At 39.6% G+C, this 26172-nt stretch overlaps 1 protein-coding gene across 1 annotated transcript in view; it reads right to left on the bottom strand.

Moving 5' to 3' along the window:
* Positions 1 to 7823: 7823 nt before the first annotated feature.
* Positions 7824 to 26172, bottom strand: part of RNF182 (ring finger protein 182) — a 58245-nt gene continuing 39896 nt past the window's right edge. Inside the window, exon 2 of the mRNA XM_060023614.1 lies at positions 7824 to 11169. Within this exon, the coding sequence (XP_059879597.1) occupies positions 10215 to 10958 (744 nt within the window). The 5' untranslated portion in view covers positions 10959 to 11169 and the 3' untranslated portion in view covers positions 7824 to 10214. The remainder of the gene's footprint in view (positions 11170 to 26172) is intronic.

The raw sequence follows: 26172 nt of genomic DNA, 5'->3' as shown, positions 1-26172 counted from the left end.
CCGGCTTGCTGAAGACGAAGGCTTTCTTTCTAAAGGGGTTGCATCAGAGAAAGTCTTTCTCCAGAGGCATAGGGAGCACCTGGGGGTGGAGGTCCGGAGTCCTACTGAGAACAGAGGTATTAAATGACAGGCTACGTATTGAAAAGGGAATCTGACACCCTCCTCCCCTCACTCAGCTTCCAAAACACTGGCAGCCAGCATTTCCTCTGTGGAGAAACTCATCAACTTAAAAGAAAGACCTAGATGGAATGAGAACTGAGCATCCGCCAATGAAACAGGAGGACCATCCCCAGAGGCCCATCAGTTGACAAGCCCCAGCCATGTGTACAGTTTCCAACCGGCGTGTTTAGTTCCTCACTAAACTGAAAAGACAGCCAAGGATCAGACAGATGAGGATGGTTCTCCATGCAAGACACAGACCGAAGGAAACAGACAAAATTAACTCAGAGGAAACAGTTGATGGGGGAACAAAAGAACATATAAAAATTCTAGAATGAATATTCTCCCTGAGGTACAAAGATACTGTGTTCATGAAATGAGGAGACTGCTGTTTAAAAAAAAGAACAGAAACATTCAGAGAACAAGAAAGCACTCTTAAAAATGTAAAATGATGGCAAACAAAATTAAAGAGAAGGGCTGATAGATCAAATTGAGAAAAATTCTAGGAAATTAGATCAAAAATGAAAGAGATGAGAAATGGGAGCGAACTAGAAGATCAATCAGGAAGGTTCCAAAGCTAACCAACATGCATTCCAGAAACTACAAGAGAAAAAATAGAGGGGAAGATATTTTGTAAAAACGAATACAAAACCATTTCTAGAACCAAGGGAATAAATTTCCACATGGAAAGGGTCTACCGAACACCTAGCACAATAAATGGGGGAAAAAATGAATGTATAACAGTTTTTCACTGCGAAATTTCAGAACAATGTGGACCAGAAACAAAAAAGACACTAACAGTTTCCACAATGGAAAAAAAAAATCACATACAAAGGCTCCAAGACTAGAATACTGTAGAACTTCTCCATAGCAAACTGGGGTTGCATGGCAAAGAAGCAACAAGAGAGAATGACTTCTAAACACAGCATCAATCGAGCCTAAGGCTAGAATAAGGATATTTTCAGACATACGAGGTCTTAAAGAGTTTACCTCTTATGCCTTTTTCCCCCTGCAAGCTGCTGGACAATGTGCTTCATCAAAAAATGAATCAACCAAGAAAAAGATAGCATGTGATTTAAGCAAAGAGGATTCCCAGGATGAAAGGAAGTCCCTGGATGACAGCTGTGCAGAAAGCAACTAATCTAGAGGAGGTCAAGACGACACAGGGCTGCAGGAGGGTAAACGGGTAGATTATCCATCCTGTTTGAGAGGAAGGAAAGGCTTTTCAGTAGTGAGAGACTCCAAGGATGATCCAGTTATAAGTGCAGAGAAAGTGAAGTACATTTTTTAATGAGGCAATTAATTCCAGGGAAAACTACAAATTGTAAAAGAAAGAAAGTGGGGGTGGTTTCCAGGGACTGAGGGGCTGGGGAAACAGGAAGTTACCGTCCAGTATCCAAGAGGACTACGTGCTAGAGACCTGCCCTACAACCCTGCGCCTCCGGTTAACAGCTAAGTGTTATTGAGAGTAGATTTCAGGTGAAGTGTTCTTACTAGGAAAAAGGAGGTGGGACAAGAGGAAATTACCAGAGGTGATGGATTTGGTTATTACCTTGAATGTGGTGATGGTTTCACAGGTATATACACACCTCCAAACTCATCACATTGTATACATGAGGTATGTATGTCCAGGGGTTTTTTAATTAATTAATTTATTTATTTATTTGGTTGTGCCAGGTCTTAGTTGTGGCAGGCGGGCTCCTTTAGTTGCGGCTCGCCAGCTCCTTAGTTGTGGCACGTGGACTCCTTAGTTGCGGCAGGCAGGCTCCTTAGTTGTGGCATGAGAACTCTTAGTTGCATGTGGGATCTAGTTCCCTGGCCAAAGATTGAACCCAGGTCCCCTGCATTAGGAGCTCGGAGTCTTAACCACTGCACCACCAGGGAAGTCCGTGTCCAGTTTCTTTTGTCAATACTCTTTTCCTTCTCCTAATGACCACAGCTATCTGCCTGCTGTGTGTGATAAAGCTCTTCGTGTTTGTTTCACAGATAAGTTTTCAGTACCCAAATGCTTTGATCTTACTTCTCTAGGAAAAAGGAGGAAGTTGAATAACTCCGATGATTATTTCTTGTCTTCATTACATATTTTTACAGCTAGATATGACTTCTAGGAATAAAATAATGTCTGCCCAGCTGCATCTTGGTTGCCCATAATTTCGTAATCCATGTGGAAAACAAGTTGGCTGATGTTGACTCAGCAGCAGGGACGTGTAAGGTGAAGAGCAGACTTGGACTTCAAAGGCCTTGGTTAGAACCTGGCTCTAGCACTTCTCACATGACTCCTTTGACCTTTTCTCAGAGTTTTACAGTCTGTGAAATAAAGCAGCTGGACTGTGATCTTAGAAATCTTTCCAGCCCTAACATTCGATGATCAAAACTTTAAGTCTGGTACATGTTTTTCAAAACTTGGAACCTTGTGTTCCATTGTTTGAGAATTAACTGGGGAAGTTTCATGGGCTCAAAAAACAACCAGTACTTTCTTCTGCTTGCACCCTCCTTCTGCATGTATTTAGCTACTTCCCTACATGTAATGTGAATACGGATGCTGGGTGAGAGGCAGAGTTTGACTGTGTCATTCCATAAAACTTCAATAAGAATGTGAATGGTTTAATTTGGAAACAAGTGAAATGATCGACATTTTACTGCCGCTGCTACAGTCAGCCTGTTCCTGTCCTCCTTTGCATTTCACCATTCTACTCGGACCTACTGTCTAATTATGACTTTCTTCTCGACTGCCTTCTTAATTCATGTACTGGCCCTGTGATTTACATCTGTAGGCAGAGTCCACGTTATGACTGTTTTATCAATTTTCTAGTGAAAATTTCACAAAATGGGCTCCATAGAGCACTCATTCCACACAATATCAATCGATGTTTTGAGAAAAACTAAGTTTGAGAAAACATTGGATTAAATCGCTAAGTAGGTTTCTTTATCGGAATGTCTTGAACACTTTCCTGGGCTGATGCTCAGTGAGCATCTCTAAGAAGAAGACACAGTGTGCACAGCTACTCAAACGTGCACAGCCGGGAGGTCCTCTCTTGGACCACCTACCTGGATACGTTCCATGTCATATATTTCAGAACAACTGCTTTAATAAGATACTCTTTTTAAATGCCAAGATTGTCTTTATATTTTTCAATAGAGTGTGACAGACATGGATAGCATGTCAAAAAGTCAAGGAATATTTGTATATTATGCATAATAGGGAGTCAATAATATGAGTTAAATAATGAATCGTTTTATCAAAAAATCTGACAAGGTTCCCATTTGGGATATAAAGCTGTAGGTAAGGAAGAGGATGAAGTAATCAGACGTGCAAACTTCCTCCTCAGTTCCAAGAACTGGTCTCCTGGTGCCATGTCACTCCATCCTCCACTGTAGCAGCAGAAAAATCTCACAAAATGATGATACATTTTGCTCCCTTTCAACTAGTGATTAGAGTTGGTCAAATTATGAGCTGAGAATAATTTTATCATTTTTAAAACTCTAACCAAAAATAAAATTTTTGATGACAATAAACTTAACCATAGAAATACATAGTTCCAGCTGGAATATCTTGAAACATCACATCAAACGGAAGCAGTGTCACCAACCAGCCCATCGTATGGCTCAGGATAACTTCCATTGCTTAGTAACGGCGGATACTGTACAAGAGGAAATGACTACCCCTGAGACGAGCAGCTAAACCCATTATTCTATGAGAAGTCATACATGTAGTTGTCAGAGGTCACAAAAATATTTTTAAATGGTCCTTAAATGGATAATTACCAACGGGTGGGAAACTAATGTTGTTCTTTTTAAAATCTCTTTCAAATTTCATAAAATGTGAAGACTTGGGGTGTGTGTGTGTGTGTGTGTGTGTGTGCGTGTGCAGGAGATGTGGAGGGGGGTGGCAGTGGGGAGCTGTGGGTTCTTCCGTAAATGGCATTAAAGAAATCAGAGGAAATGGGAAAAAAGGAAAAGCGCAGAGGTTTTGGCTCAGCACGTAACAAACACAGATGTTCATTTATTGACTAATAAGGTTATTTAGTATTAAAAAATAACATTTCATAGCAAAAGTGTTATTTTAATTCACCTTATATTCCACATTAGAAGCGAAGCTTTCTTATCTACAGATATGAAACAATAAAAATCTTAATTTATTCTAAACTATTGAGAAGGAATTTGAGGCATTAAACCAACTCTCAGAATGATCTGACCCTAGTCCAGTATACATTTATTAGCCAAAAGATAATCCATGATTGGCTCAACCAAATTAGAACTGTATTGGCAAGAGTCAGGGAGAGACATTAAGTTTAGGATTATACAGCATACATCTTACCTACGCATAATACTTACTAAACATTTTAAAACATTATGTGAAGACTATAGGATCTATTATGTGCACTGGCAATAGCTCTGCATGTATTCCATCTACCACCCAAGGCACTGGAAAATCTAAAAACTGGAGTGCACGTGGGGAAAGTTCTCAAACAGTATCAAGGCTGGAAACATACAGTGAACTTTATGAATGAACCCACCATCTAGATGGGTTTTAGGAAGGGAGGGAATGGTCAGACAATAAACAAGAGGTTATTCTGACCAAACAAGATCACTTTGAAGAATAAACTGAGGAGTGAACTAATTACTAGAATAACAAGAAGATGGAGCTGTCTTAAGTGAAGAGTTCAAGAAGAAGATCTGATAAAGAATTAGGCAAAGGAGTCTGAAGAAAAATCACACATAGTCCAGACATGATTTGAAAGATAACCAGAGAGCTTGATAAGCAACTTAAGTAAGAGTGTAATGACGTGTTTCAGATGGGTGGTTAAGAAACCCACGTGGTACACTGAAAGTTTGAGGCTAGAGTCAAGGGCAGTATTTACAGGTTTAAAACACTGTTATTTCACATAAGATTTGGGTTTCTTCTTCTCTGATCTTATAGAAAATACCTCAGGAGATAAAAGATTATTATACATTTCAGTTGAGTCCTTCAATAATTGGATGACTGTAACGGTGTGTTCCAACCTTAAGATTTACCAAAGCATTAGACGGGTGTAGGATCCTATGATTCCATCTCCTCCACAATTCACCTGCCGAGAGGCACTGGACCATTGTCTCTTGAAAACCTAGATTAGACGAGATTTCATATCTTTGGAAGAATGAAATAATTGATTCAGGCAAGGATGATCTCTGGATGCTAAGGCCATCAGGTAAAAGTTTTTAGGGAAGATGATAATTTGCACGGTGCCAAAGTATCACCCCACAGATCACTTGCTAATTGCACAGGGGAAATGGTGAGACTTGGAGGTCACCCTCTTAACTGAGTGATGGGTCAGTATTTCTAATGGTGGGGCAACATTCCATTCATGTCTCATGTGATGCAATTCCAAATGCATGGCATCATCTAAGACAACCTCTTGCCCCAAATTTGAATCCAACCACACTTCCAAACCTAATTTTCAGTTTACAGGAAATACAAGTGATAGAGTAACATTCAACACCACCATTTGCCTGAAAGTCAGACAAATCCAGAATGTGGGACATTGTCCAAAGTAACCGGCCTGCTTCAAGTCAATGTCACAGGGGAAACAAGGTGGGGTGACTGTTCCAGAATAAAGAGAATAAAATACACAACAACCAAATGCAACGTGTGAAGCTCAACTGGATCCTGGTTTGTGCTTTAAACTCTAAAAGATATTTGGGGAACAAATAGAAAAATCTGTATAGACTGCTTATTAAATAATATCACAAAAGTATTTCTGAATGGTCTTAGATATAGTAATGATATTTTAGTTAGAGTAAGTCCCTTATGCTTAGGGGAGAGAGAGAAAAACAGATATAACAAAAGGTTGACTGCTGACAACTCTAAGTGGTTAGCGTACTAGTGATCACTATAGGGTTCTATCAACTTTTCTGTATTATTTTAAAACTTCATGAAAAAAGCTTGAAAAATCTTTTAACATACTAATCTGTGTTCACCTAGTAATCCTAATTCTACCTTCTGTCTCTCGGCTCCGGTGACCACACGTGCCCCAATTTCCATGCCTGTCCCACCTCCCTCGCTCCGGCTGCTCCTAGGCAGTCCCTTTGCTGGATCCTCTGCTGATCCTTCAAAGTTACAGCTTCAGAGCTCAGCCTTGGCCCTCTGCTCCCTCTCTCCATTTCTCTATTCCCTTAGCTTCAGTTGCTATTGAATGCCAAAGACTCCCAAATGTAAGTCTTCAGGCCAGACCGCTGATCTGGGGCAAATGAATCTGAACATTGAAAGAAACTTTCGTGCCTAAACCATCACACTTCACGGGCAAACCAAGGTCTGAAATGACTTACTAACAGCCTATTCTTTTCTCTTATGAAATGTAAAGGGAAAATGTTAATATGTTGCAAATCTATAAACTTCTGATTAATTAAAATGCTTATACAGAGTAATCGTTCCATGTAATTGAGTGTTTAATTAAATCAAGGTTCAACCACTTTTACAGATATATTAGCACCTACTCCTACTTAGTATACAAAATATTCAGGACATAATTTTTTTTAAATTTCTATTAAAGCACCTTCACGTCAGAACCATAGAGATTATCTGTACACTGAGTATACTTAGATTTGGATTATAACACAGATTTAAATGCTATAAGCAAACGAGCTGAATCTGTATTGTCTCCAGGACTCACTTGGAATTTACACCAATTTTAACATTTAGTTACCTGCATTATTACTACTACTACTACTACTATTCTTATTCTCTTTCTTCTCTTTCACACAAACCTAAACTTGAAGGGAAGACCCAATATTCTAGCATCTCACAGAGGAGTAAAATTCATAAAAGATCTGAGGCAAAGAGAAGTAGACATCTAACACAGGGGTAAAGAGGTGGAAAACATACAAGACTCAAGTTCAAGAGCAAACGGTTAAACTTTTTCAGGGATCTTACTTTTAACCAAACTGCTCATTGGTTTTGAGGAAGGTTCTGGAATAATTTGTGGTGCTTCTGCAGTGTTTCAAAAGAATTAGGGCAAGTATTTATTATTACCAAGAAGACTGAAAAGAGAACAATTCCCCAAAAATGCAGAAACATGCAGAACCGTAATTTGCCTCCAATATACTCTTTCAAGTTAACTAATTTCCATCTCTTCTACACCCCAGGACTCACAGGGCTCGTATTTATAATGACTGTCAGTTTGCCTATCAATACAGCATTACTTTGGTTTCCACATCTACCTGGTTGGCTGGCGGATTAAGAAATTTCTTCAAACTCAGGGTGTCTTGGAAGCCTAGTATCTCTTTACAATCAGGCAAATGCACATCACTTGAGGGTCTCTCAGCAGATAAGCATGAGTTCACACCTTAGGTTATGACTAGCACAGGTAACTGTTTTCCTTAACAGGTCTTTCCTCATTTATGTAGATTTCAGGAGTGAATGAAACCATTACTCTCAATTAACATATGGTGCCAATTCACTAATTATCATAAGCATAAAACTGCTACATAGTCCCAAATTATTGCTACTTTGACTAACACTGGTCATGTTTAATTATCAGGTAATTTTTTTAAACTTGCCCAGATCACACAAGATTAGTGAATTCCTAACTAAATTGGATTCTATTTTGCTGAGTAGCTCGGCAAAATCTGGAAAACAAATCAAACAAATTAAAAGCAAAAATTTTTATTATAAAGACAATGTTTTTATTTCATCTTTCCTATTTTTTCCTTTTTTTCTTTAAAAAAAAGGTATGAAGGCCTTTTAGAAGTAGGATGGAGAAAATCAGCTTTGTCAGAAACTTCTGGAATCTTCATATGACAAAGGGATTAGCTCAACCAATGTTTCGAAAGCTCACGTTTGCAGTTATCTAATGTTAAAAGAAGTCCAAAATAAAATTGAATTTCAACCATCAGTCAGAGAAATCAAACTTCTAGCTTGGAAATAATAACAATTTAATGGACAAACAAAACATCACTACAATAAATAAGACTGAAGCACTGTCCTTTTTTCATTCAACAGCACGAAGAGTTTTTTGTTGTCATACATTTAAAACTCTTTAACACCGAATTAACTTACTGGCAACTAAAAAAAAAAAAAAAAAGACTATCACAATACAAAGAGAGACACAAATTTAGCACTGCAGACATTATACAAAGAAGCAAAATGCATAGTACCCATGTCCAGGGCTTTCTAGAAACCTCATCCTATGATAAGTCACCAATTTATTTGATGTTACATTTCAGGCAACATGAACATTTTTTAAAAACCTTATAAATATATAAATCCGGACCACAAAACATCTCCTAAACATTATATTTACTCTAAGTACAAATGGATATTTGGAAATTGCATTCACAATGCTATCTAAACTAGATTTCGTGAAATTATAAGTGTATTTAGCTGTACTGGGGCTTAAATTCATTGGGCCACATCCCACATATACTTTCCTGTCATACCTAGCCTGGGCATATGTATTCTCAAAGTTAATAGTTACAGAATTAAAGTCAAACTACTATTCTAGAAATAAGTGTCATTTTTTTTACTGAATAAAGAGATTGGAACTGGTTCACTGTATTTCAAGCAACAAATGTTTCATCACAAACAAGTTAAAGTAGTCTTAGTAATGCCCCTTTCTAAGAGTTATAAATATTTAAATGTTTATCATCAGTAATGAGTTTTAGACTAAAAAGCTTTTTTTTTTTTTTTGCCTACTTTCTGTGGGCATTCTATTCCCTCAAACCTAAAATCTGCTAACCAATTTCTTCTCATAAATATATACATTCAACTTCCCCTACATCATGAAAAGAAGTTCATTAACTCAAGTCACATAGCTTATGCTTTTATTTGAAATCGATTGCATAAGAACTTGAATCCATTCTAAAAGGGACTTAACAGGGATGGCAATAGTCACATTGCACTCTGCCCCTCCATCCTACTTCCTTGAAGGATCTTTTCGATTCAGGGTATCAACTTGGCATGATGTTTCTTGGCCATCCTTCTCCCTGACCTACTGCAACACAGTCTGGCACATAAGCCTAAACCATAGTATTTTGGTACAGCTCAGTAAAGCACAGCAAAATACTTAGGTTCTCAGCACATCAAACCATGAGCTTGAACAGCTCCTGAATTGTTTCTGGGTTTCCACTGCCGCAATTTACCCCAAATTGTTATGGGATTAAGTTGAGTCCGTAATAGAATTTAAAATACAATGGGAAAAAAACAAAATCCACATAAAGTTATGGCAACTAATTTGAACGGAACCTCACTCAGGATAAGGAATGGGGCTGACTGAACAACGTGGTTTAAAAAAAAGAAACTAAACGAAAATGCTTTAAGGAAAAGCTCAAATCAGATCTCTGAACGATAACTGCTCTGAGAGAATTTCAGAGAAGGCTGGAGAGTGGAAAATAAACGTGGAGGAAAGCGCGTGTCTCAAAAACAAGCGGCCACATTCCGCCTTGAAGTTTACTCTGATGCAAATTCCTCAATGTTTTTAATTCTCTTTAGTGATGCGGCAAAACAGGTACATAACTGAAACCACACAAGAGGCGAGGGTCCTCTTGGCAAGGAGCATGCGCAGAGGGAACCAGCATCCGGGCTGAAGAGGATCCACAGAAGCGCCAACAATGGGGCAGGGGCAGGGGATGAGCACTGAGCAAACAGGTGTGTCTCGGGGCTGCTCTCCTCTTGGACCACCCTCCATCCCCGGCTAAGATTATGAGAAGAGGAATCAGTTCATGCCTAACTGTCCACAAAGACCCCTACGGCAGCATAACACGCCTGGCCCTGGCGTCTGTCTAGCAGCTCTGAGCAGAACCTGCCCTTTCTCTGGGAAGACTCAGAAGGGCTCTAGGAAGGCTTAGCTGATCCCTTTTTCTTTTTTGCTAACACATAAGCAGCAACGAACGTTTTTATTTCCAGCACACAGGGGAACCAACTGAGTCAACATTTTGATGGAAAACGGACCACGAATATGTGCCCAGTGGCTTTGTTCACGCCACGGGCACCGATCACAGAGAATGCGCGAGAAAAGATGGGCTAAATGACCTCACTTGAAACGTGGCAACGTGTGTCAAATTCCAAGCGTGCGTCTCGGTTAAGAGGACGGTGCCAAACAGTCTAGGAATTCGTGACAGACGCACTGGCAGAAGCCATATACCATCAGGATGACGAGGCTGGAAGGGACGAGGCTGACGAAGACCACCCCGAGGGTGACCTTCTTGGATACCAGTAAGTAGATGCCCAAGGGCAAGGAGCTGAAGTACAGCAAACCTAGCAACCATACCAACACCCGGATGGACGTCTGAAAGAGCAGGGACGTGCAGTTCCACACGGTCCAGTTGTGTGACATGGTGGTCGCGGAGTCGAAGCTGGAGGGCCTGTAGAACTCGACCACGGGCGTGGAGCTGAGCGACGGTGAGCTCTCCCTCTGCACCTCCATGATCGTGATGACCAGGCAGTTGGAGGACGCGTGGGAAGGGCTGACCAGCGAGGCCAGCCGCTTGGGGGTCAGCAGCAGCTCCGTGGGGTTCTCGGGCAGGCACTTTTTGCCTTTGCCACCACAAGTCAAGTTCACAAGGATGTTGCTGTCATCGGGCAGGCTGCCGACTTCGTCATCCGGCAGGCACGTCTCGAACCTGCAGAAAGGGCAGACGATGACGCCGCGCGGGGAGTCCCCGAAGTCTATGATCTTGTAGAGGCATTTGGCACACACCCTGTGACAGCACTCCAGCACTTTGGGTTTCCTCTGTCTCAGGTTGTACCGGTTGTAACAGATCTTACACTCCAGCTCGTCCGAGACCTGAGACTCAGCGGCATCCTCTGACGGCTGACTGGCCATCCTGAATTCTGTACGTCCAGTCTTGGGCCAGATGGGTCTCCTTGAAGGACGACTTCGATGAAGCTGTCTCTCCGAATATCACATCATTCGAATCAGGCAGAGATGCAAATGGGCAGGAAGAGGAGGGACAGAAATCTTCCAGGCATTTTTTTCAGCTGCTACTTATCTCTCTGTGTCTCAAACGCATATTTACAAAGGCCACATGAAGGGTCTGCAAAGGAAAAGAAATTCTAATATTGTGAACAGTTCACTGAAAAGTGCTTTATGGAATTTTCTGAGCTTCAACGATTAGAAGCGGTAGACTTGAAAGGTTAAATCCCCTTCATCTTTTCACACATTTCTGCCTCCAGGATAGGAAAGTGTTATCTCCATGCTCAGCTTTTTCAGTCCACAAATATGATAGTAAAGAAGGAATTAAGAATCGTAGTGGTGTGAAGTACACTCCAGAGCACTGTGGATATGGCTCGATATAGAGATTTTTCTCTCTGAAACTTGTAACAAATGCTGGCCTCTATGAAGATTGAATGGGACACTTACCAGAAATAGATGTTTGCAATTAAACTCCATTCAATATAGACTCACTCATTCAGCGGATCATTGGTATAAGCTCCAATTGTCTAAATACCCTCAATAGTGCTTAGGAACACACAAAAGAAGGGAAATCTTAAGGATAAAGATTTAAAATATGTTTTCAGAAAGTGCTTTATAAAGATGAGAGCGCATTTAAATACAGCAGACGGTTCTCACCTTCCCAGTGTAAAGAAATCTGTTATAAATGCCTTCCTTATCTGACTGATCAATTTCAAACTTTTTGTTTCAATACTAGTCTTGCAAACCATGGTTGTATACATACATACACTCAAGGAAGAGTGAAGCATATGACACCTGACATAAGCATTATAACCAAGTCAAGTCTAATTCCCAAGACAAAGAAGTAAACAGAGCACATATGCAGTTGTCTCCAAATATGAAGAATCGTGCATGCCTGGCTATCAAGAAGTACTCAAACTTCACCCACTTGCCTACAGAAAGCCTGATACAATCAACAGTCCTTAATGTTGACCCCTAGTTGCTATTACTACTGGCTCTGGACAAATGGCTGAAAGCTGATTTCACTCACGTACACAGTCTGTTCTCAATTATTAGCACTAATGGAAGGGAGCAGCAATATGGGAAATCTCTAAATAATTTTTATTTTGCTTTAATATATGTGATTGGGGCGGTAGTACATTTGTCTTAAATTATGTTTTGCTTGGAAAAATATCAAAATGTAATTGAATTTCTGAGCAGACCCCCAAGCAATAACAGCAGAAGGCTGTCATAACAGTGCTGAGAGGGAGACTGCAACTCTGCTAGAATTTTAAGTTTGTTATGGCTCCTACTGCCTTAAAGAGAAGAGGCAGTGGGTAGGAAAACTTGGATGATTTTTGAAATCATGTATAATTGGTTTGTGAATACATATTATCTTCCTTTTTCATTATGACTTAGTTAATTTTTAAATTGACTTCATATCATATAAGAATGGATAGTATAATGGTTAGCGTGGCAAGATACTCTTGGTGGGAAAAGGAAGTCAATCAATAAATAGAATCTCTGGCATCAGCCAAAAGAATGTAGGTAGAGTTTTTTTTAATAGAGTGACTGTATATGAAGGCATGTATTTCAAAATTGCTACCGTAAGCTAATTTCTCTGTATCCACACTTACATGCAAAAAAGAATATATAGACACAAACATCAGCTCTTCTATCCCTTTCCCTTCCACGTGCCCAAGTCCTTGCAAAATGTGACTTTATCTTGCCACAGTGCTACAAAACTGGATTTTTATTCTCTTGGGGGATGAACATCTTCAGGACGACAGTCAAGGGACAAGAAGGAGCTCTATCCCTGTCACCACTGCCAGTCCTATAGCTGCCTGCAGAGGATGGTCCCTAGTCCTGGGCAGGTCAGTAGTGATCCAATTCCTGGACGGCTCCCATTCCATCAGCTCTCTTGGTAGCCACACACAGACCCAAGGCCCATCCCAAGAGAACACGTTGTACTCTCTCTGCAGCTACTGTCCCACCCAGCCTTGCTGGAGCTGATGGTAACAGTAGAACTCATAGCAGTAACTGCCTCCATTACTGTCAAAAGGACTGATGGGCATGAAGCTGTGTGAATAAGGAGAAAACAGAATGCAAGCGTATACATAAAGAAATCAGGAAAAGAGAGAGTAAAACATTCAGTGAGGATAAGTAAGCACAATGACATCTACAGGCACAGAGAGCCAGAGCATACATCTAGAAACACCCACAAAAGGCTGATGTGTAATGAAACTAGCCCCTACCTTACCTCAATCACAAAAATTAACTCGAAATGTATTAAAGACTTCAATATTTAAGACTGGAAACCATAAAACTCCTAGAAGAAAATATAGGGACAAAGCTCCTTGACATGAGTCTCAGCAATGACTTCATTTTGAATATGACACCTAAAGCACAAGCAACAAAATCAAAAATAAACAAGTGGGACGACATCAAACTAAAAGGCTCTGCACAGCAAAGGGAACCATCAACAAAATGACAAGATAACCTACGGGATGGAAAAAAAATATTTTCAAACCACATATCTGATGAGTGGTTAATATCCAAAATGTATAAAGAACTCATACAACTTAATAGCAAAAAACCAAATACTCTAATTTAAAAATGGACAGAGCACAGGAATGGACATTCTTCTGAAGAAGATATATGAATGGCCAACAAGTACATGAAAAGGTGCAGAACATCACTAATCATCAGAGAAATGCAAATCAAAACCACAATAAGATATCACCTCCACCCCTGTTAGAATGGCTATGACCAAAAAGACAAGAGATAACAAATGCTGGAGAGGGTGTGGAGAAAAGGGAACCCTTGCACACTGTCAGTGGGAACGTAATTGGGTGCATCCACTATGGAAAACAGTGTGGGAGTTTCTGCAAAAAATTAAAAACAGAACTACCATATGATCCAGCAATTCCACTTCTGGGAATGTATCCGCAGGAAACAAAAACACTATGTCGAAGAGATGTCTGCACCCCCATGTTCATAGCAGCGTTATTTACTACTTACAATAGCCAAGACGTGGAAACGATCTAAGTGTCAAACATGAATAAAGAAGTATATGTGTATATACCAACTTCTTCATATATATGTGATGGAATATTATTCTGCCATAAAAAAGGAAATCTTGCCATCTACAACAACATTGATGGACTGTGAAGGCATTATGCTAAGTGAAATAACTCAGACAGAGAAAGATAAGTACTGTATGATCCCACTTAACATGTGGAAACTTTAAAAGAAAGACTCATAGAAAAAGAGGTCACTTTAGATTTGTGGTTACCCATAGGTGGGGTGGGGGAAGGGGGACTGGTACAAAGGCAGTCAAAAGGTACAAACTTCCAGCTATAAGATAAATAAGTACTAGGAATGTAATGCACAACATGACGACTGTAGTTTTGACAATGCTGTATGTAGTATACTTGAAAGTTAAGAGAGTAAATCTTAGGAGTTCTCATCAAAGGGAAGAAACATTTTCTTTTTCTTTTTTTCTGTATCTATATGAGATGATGGATAACTAAACTTATTGTGGGGATCATTTCACAATATATGTAAGTCAAATTATTATGCTGTATACCTTAAACTTACAGTACCGTATGTCAATTAGATCTCAATAAAACTGGGGAAAAATGAAAACTTTTTAAAAGGCGTATGCATATGTGAGAATACATTACACTGTCAGCATCTGACAATTGGCTGGTTACATTAATACTTTCTGTACCAAGCTTCTTACCATTAGAAGAGGAGTAAGAATGTTCTATGTTAGGCCCACCACCATTTTTAGTTCCTAATTCTGGGAACAAGTTATTCGCTTAAGCAGTATTGAGCTGTCTAAGAGAATAACTTTATTTTAAATAAAGCTTTCTTTTTTCACAGAAACACTCTTCATACCTTTGAATATGTCAAGATACAGTGTTATGATCATAATGTTCATATTTATAAAAATTCATATGGGGGCTTCTTGGTAACATGCAATGAAAATACTAAATGTTCAAACATCCAGTTAAAAAGATACCTACTTTAATTCTGAGTTTTCTAGCAAACCCACTCCATCAGCTTGAAATACTTCATCAACTGCTGCCTCTGCAAGTGGCACTTCTGGGCAGGACTGGCTGAAAGCCTTGAGCTCTGGTGGCATCCCTGGAAATGGCACCAGCACAAGTGTTTCTTTCTAGAATGGCATAAACAGCCCAGTGATTGCTCCTCTTGGGAGGATGGGGTACCAACCGCTAGAGTTCTTAAATACTTCATGTATCTCATTATGATTCTAAGGTCCCCCAAAGAACTTGGATAATAATCTGTAACTTTATAGGGTTACGATCAGTGGAGGCGTTAATTTGATCCTCTAAAAGACGGGCATTCCAGCCCGTTGCCACCCTGCGTTCACTCCGTAATTGTGGGCAACAATTCAAATGTTGAATGAAAGAAGAAGCCAGACCGCAAAGAGCACATACTATATGATTTCATCTCCAGAAAGCTCAAAAAATAGGCAAAACTAAGCTGTAGTAGGGATGCAAGTTTAGGTAGTAAAACTAAGAAGAGAAGCCAGGTTGCGATTAGCATAAAAGTCAGGACAGCAGATGCCTTTGCGGTGGGGGGAGGAAGAGGGGGGCTGTTAAGAGGCTGACGAGGTTCCATCTCTTGACCTGTTGGTAGAACCTTGTGAATGTCCATGTCGTGCTACACCATCAGGCGGGACATTTTTCTGTACTGGTGTCATCTTTACAGTAAAAAGTTAAAAAAAGAAAAAAAATCCACGGCTAAATACATTAGCTACTTTGATAGCCCAGATTTTTCTGTCAATGGATATTTCAGATCAACTTATTTTTTCCTCTGTGATCTGTAAATTCATTCATTTTTTTCACAAAATTGAAATGTCAGTCATTCATTTATCACCCAAATATCCAAGCATCACTATAAATCAATATTAAAGAGGATGGAATCTTTAAGGTGAGCAAATCTGGAGCACTACTTGATGGGAACAACTGCTACAAGTATGTCTCACCAGGCACAGGAGAAAGAAGAATCTGGCATACTAAAACTGCCTTAAAAATAAATACATGTAATTATGTGAGGTGAGGGACGTGGTAACTAACCTTACTGTGGTAATCATTTTGCAATATATACGCGTATCAAATCACATTGTGAACTTTAAACTTACATAATGTTGTACATCAACGACATCTCCCTAAAGCTGGGGGAAAAGACAAATGCGAAAGATTTTCTTCTCCTAGAAGAACACCTATTCAAATATCTGAAGCTGACATTTCTCATTAATCACTTAAGCCTTTTATAAATCATCTGGGGTAAGAATATACAAGGAGATAATGACCTACTATAATTCTTATAAATCAATTTGAGCTTTTGGGCAAATGACTATTTTCATTGCCCTACTTAGTATTTGACTCAAATCCACTTTCTCCACTACTCAGTTCCTTTGATATTGAAGATGCAAACTTGGCTTGTATTTCGAAGCAGAGTCCCTCCAGTGGATATCTGTTGCCTGCCTACCTAGGATCTTTTTTTCTCCTTTAGACCACACTGCTTCCTTCCCAACTGCCATGGCTTCTTTGGGGAGGTCTTCCCCTCACTCAAATTCTGTGGCTGTGGTTGGGTTGGTGCACTAATCGCAGTGCCTCCCTTCTTTCCCACGCTGTGGATCCGTGACCCAGCTGGCTCATTGCAGGACTCCACTAACCCCCTGCTCACAAGGACCAGTCCGGATGGGCATGCGGCTCAAACCAGCCCTGTCAAAGCTCCTTCCTAGGACTTTTAAAATTTGAAGCTTGGAGGAAGAAGAAACATGCCAGGGGCCAGGGGAAGGAAAATAGACCAGAAAAGGATGTATCAGGGAACTGTCACGCCATCAAGAGGGAGACTAAGAGAGAATAAAGCCAAGAACAAAAAGAGGAGTCAAGGAAGGCAGGAGGCAGAGATACAGACAAAGGCAAAAGACCTTTGATGAGAGCTGAACTGAGCCTCTGGACCTAATCGTGTGTGAGGCTCCCATAAGCCAATAAATCCCCGTTTTTGTTCACGCTAGTGTTTTTGGTTGGATTTCTGCTACTCACAACACAGAGAGCCAGGATACAATTACCATGCTGCATTTGACTTTGAGAATTTACTGTGCTTTCAGAGCTAGGCTCCTGCTTAGTACTGCAGAAATTATAAATAAATAATGGAATAAAACAACCCAAAGCAAACAGGACTTCTTTACTTTTAAATTTTCATTTGCACGTGTGTGCATACATGCATGCCTGCACACATATACACACAAATTTATATACATAAACATATAAATGTCATCATACATATTGTTTCTTTATTAGCGGTCTGTGTGTGTGTGTTTTATTTGGTTAACTTCTCCTCCTCACTTCCCTCCACTCACATCAGCCTGAATGCCACACCCTTGCCCCCAGTAACCCATATTAACTACCTGCTGTGTTTTCTTCCATATATATTTCCACACGCATATATTTATCCATGTACATATAATTGTAAAGACACCATAAGCACATTTTTTTCCGTTGTTTTTTTCTAACTACTATACCCAGTTTTCTGCATCTCCTTTTTCCCACTCAATAATGGTTCAGAAAATCTCTCAATTCAACCGATACAGCCCCGAATTCCTTTTTTATCGGCTGTATAACGTTCCACCATTTGAACGTATGTAATATAGCTCACCAGTTCCTCCCCTGGTAAGCATTCATGTATCTCCATTTTTTTCCCCGACACTAACATTACTGCAGAATACAATCTTGTGATATACATCCGTGCAAACGGGTGTTTTATTTTTTTTAAGAGAACAAGGAGTGGAATTCTTGGGTCAAACAGATATTACTCCTAACACATGTTGCCAGATTGCTTCCCCAAAAGACTGTAACATGTACTTCAACTCAGTAATATGAGTGTCTTTTCCTCTAACAGCAACAGATGTTATTGAGCTTTGTAATTTTTGCCAAGCTGAGGGGTGATGTATCATTATTTGAGTTTGACTGTTTTCTCATTTGTTGGCCGCCTCTGTATTTGCTCATGTCTTCATATTTTTTACTTATTTTTCTATTGGGTTGTTGGTCCTTTCAATTTATAAATGCTCTTTGTTTTTACAAGTATTAAATTCTATATCCTCTGTATTACAAACACTTCCCCAAATTGACTGGCTTTGCTTAATATCCTTTGAAAAGCAAAATATTTGACTTTTTGAACAGTCATATATTTATCTTTCCTCTTGCAGCTTCTGAGTCTCTGATCATAGTTAATATTAATATCGTATATGCAGTTCCTAATACTGTACATGTAGTTATTTTCTTACAAAATTTTTCGTGCCTTACTTTTATTTTTTATTTTTATATATGGTGTAAGGTAGGATTCTAATTTTCTTTTCTTCCAGGTCAATAGCCATCAGTGTCAATTCCATTTGTTAAATAATCCACCATTTCCGGATTAACTAAAATTCAGTCTTTGTCATATATTAAATTCTCATGCATTCCAAGATCTGTTTCTGATTTTCTATTGTATTCCATTGATCTATTTGTCTAGCCATCTGTCTCGACCATAATAATTTGAATACCATGGCTTTTTAGTATATTTTGATACCTGGTAAGTTATGTCTCCTCTAGGGAGTTTTTTTATTAATTCATTCAACTATTTATTAAGTGTCTCCTATGTTCCAGACACAGTTATAGGTGCTGAAGATTCAATAGTGAGCAAATTCCCGTCCCTCCTGAGCTTACATGCCAGTGGTGTGGAGGGAGGCAATGGAGGAATTATATTCTTGGCTACTGGTAGCACTTAACCTTCTGTTATAAACCTCCAGGTCATTTTATCAAATTGAAAAACAAAACTGTTGGGATTGGAATCACATCAAATGTATACTTCAATATTAAGACTTCCAATCCAAGAACATGGTAAGTCTCTAATTTGTTCACAATCTTGATCTTTGTTCTTCAATAAGACATTTTCATTTTCTCCACGTTTCATGCCTTTCTTTTAAACTTATTCTTCAGTATTTTTAAGGTTTTGTCACTACTCTAATTTGTCCCTACTCTTCATTTCTAAGGGCCTGTTGCTATTATGGGGCAAGAAGGAGGCTTTTGATTTTATTTATTTTTAATCCAGCCACTTACCAAATTCTCTTATTCATTCTTACAGGATTTACTTGGAGTGTCTTGGATTTACAAGGTATACAATCATATCATTAGGGGAAAAAAAGATAGTTTTAGCTTGTCTTTTCCAGTATTTATTCCAGTTATTTCATTTTTCTTGTTTTAACAAACTTACCAGAAACTCTAAGACAAGGTTAATAATTCCCACAAGAATGTAAGCTCCATGAGTCACAGCCTTTTCTCTTCTTTACTCATTCCTGAGAACACAGACCAATACCCTGGCCCAAAGTAAGCGCTGAAAAAACATTTGTTAAATGAATAAGTTTAGTTTAGTTCCTAATACTAACTGTAAATTTTTGTGTGTTTTGCTGTTTAGGATGATACTGTTGGTTTGGTAAATGGCCTATTATATTAATGTAGTTTCCATTCTTAATTTATACTTTTTATTAGATGTGTCTATACATTTTATTAGATACTTTTTCAGCATCTATTGATGTGACCATGTGGTTTTCTAGCCCTAATTTGATCATGTGAGGGATTTCACTGAAAAATTTCCACTCGTGTTCTTGGAATAAACCCTACCTAGTCATACATAGTTGGGTCCTCAAATACACTGATGGGTTCTATCTGCTAATCTTTTATTTAGAATTTTACATCCGTATTCAACATTAAATTGGTCTCCAGACTAGTAGTTTTGTACTCTATCAGGTTTTGTAATTAAATGTATGCTTATTTTACAAATGAATTAGGGGCTTTTCATCATCTTCTTGAACAGTCCAAATAATGATAAAATTATTTGTTTTTTAAAGGTTACATAAAACTCAGCTGTAACTTCATATGATCCCCTTGCCTTTTTAAATGGAAGATCTTTAATCACTTTTCCAATCTCTTTTATGGTACTGTCTTATTCAAATTTTCCACTTTTTCCTGAGTCAAATTTAGACATTTATATTTGACAAGGAAATAATCCATTTTTTCTGATTTTTCAAATTCACTGCCATAGAGTTGAATGCAGTTATCATTGTTATCTTCTTTGAATTGCTCCTATAGCTCTGATTATGTCCTTTTTCTCATTTTGTCTGGTAAATATTTTATTCTTTATTAATTTCCTAATCAGACACATAATCTTTATATCTACTTTATTGCTTCAAAGAACCAGCTATTATTAATGTATTTATCCTTTCTATTATTTTTTATTTCATTAACTTCAGCTTTTATCTTTAGTATTACCTCTTTCTAATTTATTTTAGTTTGTTTTGTCATTCTTTTTTCTCATTTCATGATGAGATACACTTTGTCCTTATTCTTAAATAAGGAACACATTCAAAGGCTGTAAAATTTCCACTGGCTACAGCTTTCATTCTACTCTACAGCTTTTGGAATGAATCATGCTCCTTTTATTGATTTCTATATATCTTGTAAAGCGACTTTTGTCTCCTCCTTTGATACCAATGTTATAAAGAGTGATTTTAAATTGCCAAGTAAATAGTTTCTTTTTTATTACCTTCTCTTTTATTTCTAATCTTACTGGATTATGATCAGAGAACAAGAGCTATAAAAATCTCTTTTCCTTTGCCTTTGTTAAGGTCTTCTTTGTGGTCAAGTATACAATCAAGTTTTGTAAGTAATCCAGAACAGAATATTCTGTATTCGAGGGATGTAAGGTTCTAGTATATCCGTTAAATCTAACTTTTTTTATTTATTCAATTTCTCCATCTTGGGCTTCCCTGGTGGCGCAGTGGTTGAGAGTCCGCCTGCCGATGCAGGGGACACGGTTCGTGCCCCAGTCCGGGAAGATCCCACATGCCGCGGAGCGGCTGGGCCCGTGAGCCATGGCCGCTGAGCCTGCGTGTCCGGAGCCTGTGCTCCGCAGCGGGAGAGGCCACAACAGTGAGAGGCCCGCGTACTGCAAAAAAAAAAAAAAAAAATTTCTCCATCTTAGGGGTCTGCACAAAGTTAAGATGGGTTGAGACAAATGAGAGAGGTTTATTAAAGTGTCTCACCATAACTGCATTTGCATTTCTAATACTTTGCTTTACAGATTTAGTGGCTATGTTATTTTATACATACATGTTTATTTATCTTCTTAATAAACTGTGCTTCTTTAGAATCATTATATAATTTCTTTCCTTATCCTATTTGTGCATTTAACTTAAATATAACTTAAATACTAAACCTCATATTGCCAGTTCTTCTGACTCTATATTGGCCTGAGATCTCTGCCCATCTTTTTTTTTTTTTTTTTTTTTTTTTGCGGTATGCGGGCCTCTCACTGCTGTGGCCTCTCCCGCTGCGGAGCACAGGCTCCGGACGCGCAGGCTCAGCGGCCATGGCTCAAGGGCCCAACCGCTCCGCGGCATGCGGGATCTTCCCGGACCGGGGCACGAACCTGTGTCCCCTGCATCGGCAGGTGGACTCCCAACCACTGCGCCACCAGGGAAGCCCCGTCCATCATTTTTTTTTCAACTTGTATCACTTTGTTTCAAATGTTTCTTTAAAACACCATATACCCGGGTTTTGCTTTTTAACTTAGCCTAACAGTATCAAGTTTTTAATGGGAAAATTCAGTTCATTCACACTTAATGTAAATATTATTATATTTGAACTTATTCTTTCCTTCCCACTTGAGTTAAATGGTTAATTTAGAAATTTTCAAAAAAAAAAGGAAAGAAAAGAAAAGAAAAATTTCCTCTGCTATTACCCCTGCTCACCTTGAGGTATTGCTGATTAACTTTTTGTTTGGATGCTTTTTGTTTGATACTCTTTCCTTGAGTATTTTTGTTAGAAAATGGGTGATGACATCTCTGAATTCCTGCGTAACAGTAAATGCCTTTTATCCTGACAGAGAGATGGCAGCCTGGCTATGCATGTGACTTTCAGGCTGCTGGCTTTTTGTCTCCATTTTCTACAGAAGTTACTCCACTATCTCTAGCTTCAGATGTCACAGATAAGAAATCTGCTGCTTAGTCTGGTACCCCTTAATGGTGGGTAATTTGTTCTGTCTGGAAGATTTTAAGATTTTGCTCTGTATTCTTAAGAGTTCAAGAACTTTTCCAGCACACACAGAGAATTCGTAAATCTGGCTTGGAACTTGATGAGCGATTTGAATGTACAGAGTCAAGTCTTGATTGTTAAGCTCAGAAAATTTGTTTCTTATATTTATTTAAGTATTGCCTTTCCTCCATCTGTCCTTTTTCTCCTTCTGGCTCTCCTGTGAGTCATATGTTATATTTCCTAGATCTATTTTCTCTTGTGATTTCCATCCCTTTATATTTTTGTTCCGTGCTTTCAGATTCTTCCACTTCACCTACCTGGCTCCTCATTCAGGTCTCAGGAATGATCATCGTCTCCTTCAATTCATTTACTGAAACGTTTGATTGGAAACGCATGCCCTTCATCTCTAAGAAGTCTTCTTGTGCTGCATTTAAATCTCCTTATGTGCTCCTACTATTTTTTGTCCGCTCGGCGTCTGTCTCCAGCTGTCCCTCTGTTACATCACTGGGGTTCTGGTCTGATTGTTGGAGGACCCACGTGACTACACTTCCGTGAAAGGTGGGAGCGCAGTGGTCTCTACTCCTGCGACCTCACAGAGTGACAGCAGACAGACACCAGGGTCCTGCCAAGTCACCAGGAGGGAAGTTTCTTGCAAATTTTCCTCACACCCTCCCAGCCTACAAGACAGGGAGGATTCACTCAGCCCAAGTGTTCACGTTCTCCTAGGTCTCTTGTGGGATACACATCACAAAGACACTCACGTACATACAGTGGGATGAGGGCAATTTTCAATGTTCCTCCCAGAAGTACCCCCAGCCTCTGTAGGTCAAGCTCTTTATAGCATCCAGTGCATTCTGGTCCTCCCCCAAGACTCATCAGATGGCAATCTTCACTGCCAGCCCAGCCCAGCCCAGGAAGAAGGCCCTCACCTGTCCCCCCTCACCTCCAACTTCCACAGAGCTCAGGATTTCACCTGAACCCAGGGCTCTTTTGGCGCCAGGAACGGTTTGGGTCAGGAGAGCCAGAAACAGTAGAATTGAGACTGGCTGGTTAGGGAGCCACTGTATCCTGCTATCTTCCCAGAATCCTTGCCAACTGTAATCCCTGGATTTTTTTTTTTTCAAATATTTATCCAGATGGGAAAGGTGGGAATTTGTGATAAAAGTTTAATTTGAGGAGAACACTGTCAGTCCTAATCACGTTTAGTGACTATTACATAAAGATATGTTCAAACTTTATTTCTTTTAATCCCTAAGTTCATACCTTTTTTTTTTATTCTCCCTTCTGCACATTCGTTTGTTTTCATTCTTCTGTAGCAAACTGTCTAACCCCAAGAATCAATAAATATGACACCCGAGAGTATAAGAATCCTTTTACTTTCCCCTTGGATATCTCTCCTAAATTATACCTCTCAAGTTCCACATTTTATTTCAGAGAGTTGCATTAGCACACACCATTTATACCAAAAAGCCAGTAGATAAGGATTCTTCATATTTTTCTATTTCAAAAACATTCAGGGCTTCCCTGGTGGTGCAGTGGTTGAGAGTCTGCCTGCTGATGCAGGGGACACGGGTTCGTGCCCCGGTCCGGGAAGATCCCACATGTTGCGGAGCGGCTGGGCCCGTGAGCCATGGCCGCTGAGCCTGTGCGTCCGGAGCCTGTGCTCCGCAACGGGAGAGGCCACAACAATGAGAGGCCCGCGTACTGCAAAAAAAAAAAAAAAAAAAAACCCACTCATATCTACTTTTTAAAACTTAGACCATTCAGGGTCTTTGTTCGGGGTTTCCTTCCCCAGCTTTTCATGATGTAACTCATCTATTTCAATCTTAAATTTACTAGTAGACCATTTCATCTAAATACCCTTTGGCCTTCCCCCATCATGCGTAGGGGTAGTAATATGGCTATGGTCATTCTCCACAGCCCTGTACAGCCTTTGCAATGTGACTTTCCATTCAGCCCATCAATGGCTGGATGAATCTGCTTCCCCATCCCTTAAATGGAGGCTGGCCTTGTGACTTGCTTTGACTCACAAAGTTGAAGCGACTTTGTGAGAGTTCTCAACCCTGGCCTCAGGGTGCCTTGCAGCTTCTGCTCCTGGCCTCTTGGAACTTTGGGCCACTATGTGAAGAAGCCCAGGCTAGGCTCCCTGAAGATGAGAAACCAGAAAGCGGGGTTGGGGGCAGGGGGAGCCCAGACAAAAGCCAGACCAACACCAGTCATGTGAGTGACACCATCATAGACCAATCAGCCTCAGATGAACCACTAGTGACTGCAGCCACTTGTAGGTGTGACCCAGAGAGAGACCAGTGAAAAAGTCATCCCAGTAGAAAATGCTGACCCGCAGAATCATGAGCAAACAAAACGACTGCTGTTTCAAGCCACTAAGCTTTAAGGTGGTTTGTTTCGTAACAACAGGTGACCAACACGTCATGCTAAACTATCCCTTTCCAGAGCTGATCCAAAGCTGATCCAAAGCTAATCTCTGTCCCAAAGAAATTTTCTTCATTTATCCACGGCTATCATCCCACCTAGAAGACTTTCTTACACACTTTGAAACTACCTAACTCTGTAGTTTTGGAAATTTGTGTTTGTGTTAGAAAGTTCTTGGTCAAAATAAAGTTCCTGTATATTCTTCTGTATATAAACTTCTATAATTTTTACTATAATGACTTCTGTTAATTCAGAGAGTTTCTCTAAGAAGCTCAAAAATTTTAGAAACATTGCATAGCCTTCACAATAGTGAAGGGCACCATAATTCCCATTCAATAGATGTGTAAATGCCCATGAAAGGTAAGCATTTTTTCCAAGATCACATAAAAAGTCAGGACAAAGGGAGCTCAAAAAATAAGCCATCGCTGTGATCCTGTTTTTTGCCTGCCCAGGGCTCTATCCTGTGTCTCACCCCACTGTCCACATGAATTATATTTATACGTCTCGGGGTGAGTTTAGTTTCTTCCAAGTATTTCTCATACAGCTTTCATTTAGCCTGAATCACGCTCACAGAGTTCATCAACCATTTTAATTTGTCGTTAACAAGACAGGTTATATTTCCCCCTTATGAAACAGCAACACTGCCAAGTTTTGATTCTCATTTCCTGGATCCTCCTCCCATTATAGAAAATCAACAGTATTAACATTGCTCCCTACTTGAGAGACAATCCCTTTTAAACGGCTCTCTAACCAAAAAACTGATACACATTAAGCAACTGTCATTGTCATTATCTATGGTTCCTGTTTCTAGAGATGGTGCTAAAGACTTGCTTCTATCTTTAATTTCTTTTTGTGCAAAATGGAACATCATTATTCAAACATAGTCAGGTTTTGTTCATCAGTTTTTTATGACATCCTAAATTGACTAATAGCTCTCCCCTACCCCCAACATACGAGAGATTCTGACACTTCTAGCACCATCCTTCTTTGTGAATAACCGACGCAGGACATTGGTTTTAAGCTCAGCTACTGATAAATGACACACACATGCTATCTCGCTAATGCCAAATCTCTCATTCACAAAACCCTGCACTCCAGATCTTAGTGTTTACGGCACTTGAGTCTCAAATTAAGATTAAACCATACATGTGGCATCTACCCTCAAGAAAGTCCAGGTTTTCCATATAGAGATTTGTTAAGTTGGCTTCCAGTTAGACTTTAAAAGGCTCGCATTACTGTTAATGATTACAGATCGTCAATAATAAGCTGGTCTCAGTCCCAATTATTACAGTTCTCCCTTAGGGAACATTAACACTATTTAAGCTTTTGTAGAGCGTGATAGGCTCAGATTTGGGGGTTTTGCTATGCCTTTACATTAAGAAAAATCCTTCTTGTCATAATAAAAGGCTCTGGCTTAGAAAACCCTGGAAGAAGAGGCTCAGCAGGCTGCCGAGCGCTCGTTCTTGAAGCATCAACAGCTGACTCTAAATGCATTTAACCCCCAACACCAATAACCCTTAATGGCTGCTTGGCAGCATTCTGAGCACTTCCAGAAACCTCCCCTCAGAGACTGAAACTCTTACCTTACCCCTCCTCCAAGACCA

The sequence above is a fragment of the Delphinus delphis genome, chromosome 10 (assembly GCF_949987515.2).
Source record: "Delphinus delphis chromosome 10, mDelDel1.2, whole genome shotgun sequence".
NCBI lineage: Eukaryota > Metazoa > Chordata > Mammalia > Artiodactyla > Delphinidae > Delphinus > Delphinus delphis.
The sequence above is the reverse complement of the archived record's forward strand: the minus strand, read 5'-3'. Positions and strand labels throughout refer to the sequence as shown.